General features: G+C 35.7%; 1 protein-coding gene across 9 annotated transcripts in view; it reads left to right on the top strand.

Annotated features, from left to right (window-relative positions):
- The window catches only part of LOC108287841 (zinc finger protein 30 homolog), a 24,901-nt gene extending 15,423 nt beyond the window's left edge, over positions 1–9,478 (top strand). For all 9 annotated transcript variants that reach the window (XM_017506491.2, XM_037730687.1, XM_037730686.1 and 6 more), the window contains one exon: positions 5,955–9,478. In XM_017506491.2, the coding sequence (XP_017361980.1) occupies positions 5,955–7,276 (1,322 nt within the window). In that variant the 3' untranslated portion in view covers positions 7,277–9,478. The remainder of the gene's footprint in view (positions 1–5,954) is intronic.
- The last annotated feature ends 434 nt before the right edge of the window (positions 9,479–9,912 follow it).

Here is a 9,912-nt window from a genome sequence, read left to right as displayed (position 1 = left end):
CTTGTGGCCCAGGCTGGAGTGCAATGGCATGATCTCAGCTCACTCCAACCTCCGCGTTCCAGGTTCAAGCAATTCTCCTGTCTCAGCCTCCTGAGTAGCTGGGATTACAGGTGCCTACCACTGCACCCAGCTAATATTTGTATTTTTTTAGTAGAGACAGGATTTCACCATGTCGGCCAGGCTGGTCCTGAACTCCTGACCTCAGGTGATCCACCTGCCTCGGCCTCCCAAAGTGCTAGGATTACATGTGTGAACCAACATGCCTGGCCATATGTTGCTCTTAATAAGAGTATTCAGTGAATAAATGAAGAGGAATGATAGAATTAGAATATTACCATTTTGGAACCCCGTAAGAATTATGAGATTTAGATATTGAACATCAGTGCTGATAGCATCACAGAAATAGAGACAATCTGACATTGTTTCTGCTAATGAAGGAGTACAGTATCACCTATGAGGTAACTGTGCCATCAAAAGGTCCTAAGTCTTGTCAAACTTCTAAAACCCGTCCCCAACTTATAGGAAGAAGATAGAGGCCTATGTTTACACCTTGGAAATGTAGTGAGCAAAATTCAGAATATGGGAAACTACAGGACCAAAAACAGGTTCTTCAACCAATAAATTACAAGGGAAATTAAAAAATGATAGGAAAACCTATAGATTAAAAGAGATGTAAAAGACACGTCAATAGTTATGTTCTGTGAACTTTGTTTGGATGAGTTATTCTTTTTAGGTTGTTTAAAATTTTATCAGACAAATGGAAGTGTGTACACTGATTTTTTGATATTGAATAATTCAGTTTTTAGGTTTGGATAATGGTATTGTGGTTATGTGTAAAAGTGCCTTTTGAGATGAATATTATGTACACATGAAATGATGTAATACCAAGATTTGCTCCAAATAATATGAAGGAAGTAGATTGGGGGATACATAGGCCATGATTGGGCCTGGGGCTAATGGTCGGTGCTGGATACATGGAGATTTATTATGCTGTTCTATCTATTTTTTGATGTGTTAGAAATGCTTGTTATAAAGGTGTTTTGTTTGTTTGTTTTAGAGTTATTGAGAGATAAAAAGAAAATGGTGGTGAAAATAAATTTGAACTCTTCTTTCGATGAATTTTGCCGTAAAAGGGAAGCAGACACATAGAATACAGGGAATATATTTTATGATGTGAAGTATTATGGCATGTTTATAGGTTCACCAGAATGATCTCAAAGAGAGGAACATTGATGAAGTGGAGAGAGGATAGTTTTGTAAGCAGCGACCTTCAGTAGATGGGAAAGAGTGGAACCAGTTGAGGAAGGAAAACCACACATATGGTAGGAATTCAGATATATATTGATTGGAGAATGTGGTGGAGAGAAAAATACATATTTTTCTTTCAGTTGCGTCTGGTTCCTTGCTGAAACAGGAGTAGATTATCATCTGAATATGAGGATTATTCAATTTTTTCTTGGAATTCAGTATGGATTATGTAATATTAGATGAATGTTAATTTTCAGAAGTACAATTTTGTGGTTACAGGGTTTTAACATTTTCAGATCTCTGATTTTAATAGAATTGTCTTGGTCATAAATATTCTGTATTCTGTATAATTTTATATCAGCCAGAAGAAAAAAGGTGGGTGGGGGAGACATTATACCTCTGGAAACAGCATACCTCTGGGGAGAATTATGTGATAAGATAATTTCCTCCGTATTTTTATTTTATTTTATTTTGAGACGGGGTTTCTCCATGTTGCCCAGGCTGGTCTCGAATTCCTGGGCTTATGCAATCTGTCTGCCTTAGCCTGCCAAAGTGGTGGTATTACAGGTGTGAGCCACCATACCCTATCCCTATTTTCTTTTTAATTAAAGCTTATGCCCTGCAAATGGAAATAACACTTCTTTCATTTTGATCTAAGATGACTAATGTTTTGTTTTCACATTAGCAGTGTTTATTAGAATAAACTCTTTAATTCAGTGGAATCCAAACTAGTATTTGGCTTATTAATTTTGAACACTTGTATATTTTACATACATGTTTTAGGAGGTAGAACATTAAAATTGTCTATCATAGTGCAATCTTTTGATGTTTGGCTTAGCATTTTGTTTCAGTGTAAGTCTAGCCCATTCTGTCTTGATTAAAGTACATATGAAACATAGGCTATTCTTTCCAGTTTCAACTTCTTTGAGGTAGAACGGGAATATAAAGATACTTGTGAAGCAATCTGAGGGCAGAATCCTTGATGTTTTATGTTTTCTGTCTTTTATTATTTTCTCACACATGCCTACTTTGACAAAAATGCAATATGAATGTATAGCCAATACTTCCAAAACATCCAACTTAGTTTTCAAAGAAATGATTATCTTTAAACATTAATAATTTTAGTTGCTTGCAGCAGTAAGAACTGGAATAGGCAAATTTGGGAACAAACATGGCTGACTCTTTGGTAGCATGTAGCTCAGCTGTGTATATTATAGAGCCACCTCCTAATTGAGAATGTTCAGCATGCCAAGATCTTGATCTGGCTTGTCACTTAAGTAGGGAGCCATATATGGCCATCTCAATTTCACTTTATCAACACTGGCAATATGTTTTTGTTGTTGTTGTTGTTGGTTTGTTTTCTTTTCTTTTCTTTTCTTTTCTTTTTGGGAGATGGGGTCTTGCTCTGTTGCCAGGCTGGAGTGCAGTGGCGTGATCTTGGCTCACTGCAACCTCTGCCTTCTGTGTTCAAGCGATTCTCCTGCGTCAGCCTCCTGACTAGCTGGGATTACAGACGTCTGCCACCACACCTGGGTGATTTTTGTATTTTTAGTAGAGGTGGGGTTTCACCATGTTGGTCCGGGTCAGGCTGGTCTCAAACTCCTGACCTCAGGTGATCTGCCTGCCTCGGCCTCCCAAAGTGCTAGGATTATAGGCATGAGCCATCATGCCCAGCCATTTTTTTTTTTTTTTTTTTTAATGAAAACCTTCAAATTTTACAGAATAAATTTTACAGCCTGTTCTAATTTCATTCTTAGTGAATACAGACATTTTGTCCTAATTTGTTTATACTTTTATTTATTTTGTGTGTTGTCTGCTCACTTCCTTTATTCCGTTACCTTTTCCATTGTTTATTGTTTCTTATGCCAATTTGTATGGGTTTAAATATTTTTAAAATTTTTTAATTTTTAGAGATTGGGGTTTCATTATGTTGTCCAGGCTGGTCTTGATCTCCTGGCCTCAAATAATCCTTCCACCCCAAGTAACCCTCCTACTGCAGCCTCCCCGAGTAGTTGGGGATTACAGGTGCGAGCCATCGTGCTCAGCTTGTGTGGACTTTAATGCTGTGAACAGTAACACTTTCTCACTTTCTTATAACTGTTTTAGCCTTTCATTTGATTTTTGACTGGCTTTCCTTTTAGATTACTGGTTTTAATTTTGAATTTGCAGGTAAATCCTTTGAAATGACCATCTTTCTCTTAACCTTTGTTTTAACTTCATAACTATTATTTACTACCATTATTTAGCTAATTATGATGCTTTTATTAATGTCACTCATATCTTATTTGTCTTATTGAGGCCATAAATGGACTTTATCCCTAGAATTCTAGACAGTTGCCATAGTTTTGTATTGCTTTTTTTGGGTGGGGAGACAGAGACAGAGAGAGGGAAACAGATTTTATTGCAGTATTTTCTGTTCCGTTCATTTACCTGTCCCTGGACACATTTTACCCACACCATTTATATTATTGTTGCTTTTTAGCATCTTTTTAGTGTATACTTTTTAAAAGTAAACTTGTTGAAATATAAATACACACAAAAATAAATCATTAGTGAATTTTCACAAAGTGACCATGCCCATCTAATTAGTACAGAAATAGAGCTTTACTAGGATACCAGAAGCCCCTCCTGACTTCTTCCAGTCATTCCTCCCCACCAAGGCTAACCACTATCCTGACACCATCATATATTAATTATCATTTTTAAACTTTATAAAAATGGAATTGTACAGTATACATTGCTCTATGTCTAGTTTTGTTTATTCACCATTATGTTTGTGAGATTAGCCCTTGATGCATGTAGTTGTAGATTGTTCATTTTCGTTGCTATATAGTATTATGTTATGTTAACATGCCATCATTTATTAGCCATTCTTCCATTGATGAGCACTTGGATTCTTTCCAGTTTGGGCATATTACAAATAATGTTGCTTTAACCCTAACTCTAACCCTAATCCTAACCTTTTCCTGTTAAAAAAGTATTGAATTCTTATTGTAAAAATTTTGAGAACATACACATTTGTAAAAAACATCTGTTTGCTCAGAATTTTAATAGCCTTTTACTTAAGTATAAACCTGTCATTACACCTGGAAAATCATTGAAATATTCTTTAGGAAGTACCCAAATGGCATTATAGGGACTTTAGGGAAGATACGGGGAACCTGTGACATAGATGTGCATAGTTATGTAAACCCAAGTGAATATAAATATTTAGAGCTTCTCATTACCTTGGTTGTGAAAGGGGGTCAGAGTTCACTTACGACTATACAAAGTAGGAATTGAACTGCAGTGGAGATATCTGCAAGTGTAAATGGAGACACAATTGGAAAGATGATCGAGTATAAAGAAATCACTATTTTCTATTTATATATTCTACTGAGATAACCTAGATGTGCTTGTTTCCCATCTCTATAGGAAGTGACAAAAAGAGAATATTTAATTACCATAGTAAGGTTTAAGATTGGAGGTAGGATATCATATTCCATAATTGTTAACTAATTATGAAAATTTAATTCACAGTTAACATGAACTGTGGCTTTATTCACTGGTGAGTTAAAAATTGTTTCTCCCCTTGGGGAAGTTTAAGGTAAGAAAATAAAGATAATAGTAAATGGGGAAATTAATGAATAACAACATAATTGAGAAAAATGTTAAGAAAAAATAAGTAGCTGGGCATGGTGGCTTACAGCTGTAATCCCAGCACCATGGGAGGCTGAGGCGGGTGGACAGGAATTTGAAATCAGCCAACACTCTGAAACTCTTTCTCTACTAAAAATACAGAAATTAGCCAGGCATGGCCGTGGGCACTTGTAATAACAGCTACCTGGAAGACTAAGACATGAGAATCACTTGAACCCCGGCAGAGATTGCAATGAGCCAAGATTGCACTACTGCACTTTAGCCTGGGCAACAGACCAAGACTACATCTAAAAAAGCAAAATTAAAAAATAAATGACTAGGATAGAAAACAAATAATATATATTACATGAAGTCAGCAGGGATCATTTTTCTGATTTTTAAAATGAAACCTGGTGGATGAAAGAAACCCAACAAAGCAAACCCAAGTCAAGATTCCTGGGAGATTTGATAGCCAGTGAAAAACTCTAAGAAATGGAAAGATTGGGCCAGGTGCAGTGGATCATGACTGTAATCCCAGCACTTTGAGAGGCTGAGGTGGGCAGATCATTTGAGGTCAGGAGTTTGAGACCAGCCTGACCAACATGGAGAAACCCCATCTCTACTAAAAATATGTTAGCTAACCGTGGTGGCGCACTCCTGTAATTCCAGCTACTTGGGAGGCTGAAGCAGGAGAATCACTTGAACCTGGAAGGCGGAGGTAACAGTGAGCCAAGATTGCATGATAGGGTCATGGACAGCAAAGGGGACAGTGGCTTGAGTTGTTACCTTGTGGTAAACAGAGTCTGTGTTACTCAAGATAAAGTATTTGCTCTTTGTTCTAATTGCAAAGAGAACTTAAAAATTTTAAGTAGGGAGTCTCAAACTTTGATCTGCACCCAAATAATCTGGTCTTAAGTCATCATTTTCCTTTTAGCTTCTTTTAAATTATCTATTTTAGATATGTTGTGCTCATTTACTTCAATTGGGCTTTCTTTCTTTTTTTTTTGTCATTGATTTCTATTATAAATTTTTTTATTTGCTTATTTGTCTAGAACAGGAAAATATGCTTTGGTCTTGTTTTCTTTCAGATTTGGAATCCAGATATGACACTAAAAAGTTATTTCAAGAAAAGGATATTTATGAAATGAATTTATCTCAGTGGAAGGTAATGGAAAGAATTACCTGTGGACTTGAAGGACAAGAAAGTCCTCGTGAGGTATGTTTCAGGCAAGTGACAAAAGCCACCTCTGAAAAAATGCCCACTTACAGAAAACTCAGATCTCTTACTCTGTATCAGAAAAGTCATAATAGAGAGAAACCCTATGAATGTGGGGAATGTGGGAAGGCTTTTAGAGTACGACAACAACTTACTTTCCATCAAAGAATTCATACTGGTGAGAAACCCTATGAATGTAAAGAATGTGGAAAAGCCTTTAGGCAGTGTGCCCACCTTAGTCGACATCAGAGAATTCATACTTCTGACAAACTCTATGAATGTAAAAAATGTGGAAAGATCTTCACATGTGGCTCAGACCTTCGAGTACATCAGAGAATTCATATTGGCGAGAAGCCATATGAATGTAAAGAATGTGGGAAAGCCTTTAGAGTTAGAGGACAACTTAATCTCCATCAAAGGATCCATACTGGTGAGAAACCCTATGAATGTAAGGAATGTGGGAAGGCCTTTAGACAGTATGCACACCTTACTCGACATCAGAGACTTAACATTGCTGAGAAGTGCTATGAGTGTAAGGAATGTGGTCAGGCTTTTCTGTGTAGTACAGGCCTTCGACTACATCACAAACTTCATACTGGTGAAAAACCCTATGAATGTAAGGAGTGTGGAAAGGCCTTTAGAGTGCGGCAACAACTTACTCTCCATCAGAGAATTCACACCGGTGAGAAGCCTTATGATTGTAAGGAATGTGGGAAGACTTTCAGTCGTGGCTATCATCTAACTCTCCATCAGAGAATACATACTGGTGAGAAACCTTATGAATGTAAGGAATGTCAGAAGTTCTTTCGTCGTTACTCAGAACTTATTTCACATCAAGGTATTCACATTGGAGAGAAACCTTATGAATGTAAGGAATGTGGGAAGGCATTTAGACTGTTCTCACAGCTTACTCAACATCAGAGTATTCATTTTGGTGAGAAGCCCTATAAGTGTAAAGAATGTGAGAAGACTTTTAGACTGCTTTCACAACTTACTCAACATCAAAGTATTCATACTGGCGAAAAACCCTATGACTGTAAGGAATGTGGAAAGTCCTTTAGACTTCATTCATCACTGATTCAACATCAGAGAATTCATTCAGGTGAGAAACCATACAAATGTAAGGAATGTAAAAAAGCATTTAGACAACATTCACATCTTACTTACCATCAGCGAATTCATAATGTAACTTAATAATTATTAGAACTCTTCCATTATGAATTTTATGTTGAGCATAGGAAGTAAATTCTAGAGGAAAGGTTTTTGAATGTAGGACTCCCTTTTGCTTCATGCTCAAAACTGACTTAGGATAGGAAGTTTTATTTAAAGGAAAGAATGTGTTAATGAACATATAGAAGACTTTCATCGCCTTTGAAACTATGTTAAACTTTAGGACATTCATCCTAAAAATGAACTTTATTAAAGGAGTGAATGTGGAAAAGCTTTTGATCTTACCTATTATTATCTCCATATTCTTCCATCTGTGTAGTATACACATGGAGGTTTCCAGGAAACCACCTCATTCTGAAAATGTGTAAATGAAGGGAAAGTCATTTAGCCTGCTTTTCCTGCATGAACTGTATTTCAAGGCAACAGAAGGTAATGAGGTAAAGTTCTTTATTAGAAAATTTCAGGCTAATGAATGCAAAAAGAATAATAGAAATAGAAAATTGTATTAGAAAAGCTATTGTGAAACATATAATGAAATACTAAATCAAGAGGTTGAGACCATTCAGTGAAAGGTTGTGAACTTTACAGTGAATAGATCAGACTGACAACATCTGAACTCACTGATAACTTCACAAAAAAAGACAATAAAAATTATTTGCCTCCTAATGTGATACAGTAAGATATATACATCTTGCCAAAAATATTAAACCTGAATATAATTAAGCCTCAAGATCTAACTCCCAGTTTAGAGAAAATTCAAGAAATGGAAGAGTAAATTACATGACACAAAAAGGAACAATTAAGTCTAAAATAAGAGTAATTCTACAAGAGGGATGACCTGGTTTCCTAACCAATAAAATGGCATTTTGAGAAATAAGGTGGAACTCTTAGGTATTGACAGACTTGAGACATCAATCAAGTGCAATGAAAGAGTGGTTTTTACTTAGATCATGAGTTGAACAAACATGTAACATAAGACATATTTACAATAATTGGGAGAATGGGAATATTGACCATATTAGATAATAGGAAACTTTTTGTTATATGTGATAATAGCATTGTGATTATGTAAAAGTCTATTTGTTAGAGATAATTTCTGAAATTTATACACAGGAGATGATGTATCTGGAATGTCCTTTTCATGCAAAAGAAAAATGAGGGTGAATAACATGTTTGGCAAAATGATGGTAACCTAAGTCTTGGTTACATGGTTTTTGTTTTTGTTATTCTTTCTACTTTTGTGTATTTAAAATTTTCCTTGATGTGCTTTTAAAGATCAAGTTAGCCATGAAGTTATAACCAATTTAAGATGAATAATTTTTTTAAAAAATTTCTACATATTAAATCTTGTGGATGTTGCCAAAGCTCTACACATTGGGATTGGTTTAATTACATGATAATGACTATAATTACATGACAATGACTATAATGTATTCAGGAAGTTAAAATTGTGTGCCCACATTTTATTTAGTTCACCTCTCTATCTCTGTATTATAGTACCCATGGTACTCACTTCATATATATATATATTTTGAGACATAGTCTTGCTCTGTCACCCAGGCTGGAGTGCAGTGGCATGATCTTGGCTCACTGCAAGATCTACCTCCCAGGTTTAATCCATTCTCCTCCTTCACCCTCCCAGGTAGCTGGGATTACAGGCATGTGCCACCTTGCCTGGCTAATTTTTGTATTTTTAGTAGAGTGGGGTTTCACCATGTTGGCTAGGCTGGTCTCAAACTCCTGACCTCAGGTGATCTGCCTGCCTTGGCCTCCCAAAGTGCTGGGATTACAGGCGCAAGCCACTGTGCTCAGCCTGCACTTCATATGTTTAAAGAATGAGTAAAATAAAGCAATTACTACTGCTAAATGTGGAAATTAATGGACTAGACCTACACTGTCTAATATAATAGTTACTAGCAACATTTTGAGCACTTGAAATTAAGTTATTGAACACTGACATGTGGCTAGTCCAAATTAAAATGGTGTTAAATGTAAAACACAAGATTCTGACGACTGTTATTTAAAAAAAGTTAAATATCTCAATTTTTCATATTGAGTACATATTGAAATATTTTAGACATTGGTTCAAATAAAATATGTTAAAATGAATAGCAATATTTTTTGTTTTTTAAAAATGTGTTACAGGAAACTTTAAAATTATGTAGCTCACATATTTCTATTGTCAGCACTGGAATAAACAATAAAAAGTAGATTTTAGCCAAAGGGTTTTTTTGTGTATGTTTCTTTAGAGGATACTAACATAGTCAAGACCTTGGCAGTTTTGATCACAGAATAGAAATATGAAAGATTACACAGCTACAGCTATATTAATGATAAAAGTGACAGCTATGAATTTTTAAAGTTATAAATTGCTATACTGTATATATGTAATATGTGTGTGTATGTGTGTATAGTGTGTAGGTATGTATGTTTATACATACACTATACATTTATTTTAAAATAGTGAAAATCCAGAATTATTCTGTGGAAAAAAATATACTGAAATTGACTTCACATGCTGAAGAAAGCCTGAGTAGACCAACAAGTAAAGAAAAAATTAAGACGGCTAGGACAAGTGTGGTGACTCATGCCTGTAATCCCCCCACTTTGGGTGGCTGAGGTGTGTGGATCACCTGAGGTCGGGAGTTCAAGACTAGCCT

This window comes from Cebus imitator, unplaced genomic scaffold (assembly GCF_001604975.1).
Source record: "Cebus imitator isolate Cc_AM_T3 unplaced genomic scaffold, Cebus_imitator-1.0 Scaffold356, whole genome shotgun sequence".
NCBI classification, from domain to species: Eukaryota; Metazoa; Chordata; class Mammalia; order Primates; family Cebidae; genus Cebus; species Cebus imitator.
This window is presented reverse-complemented; position numbering and strand designations above follow the sequence as displayed.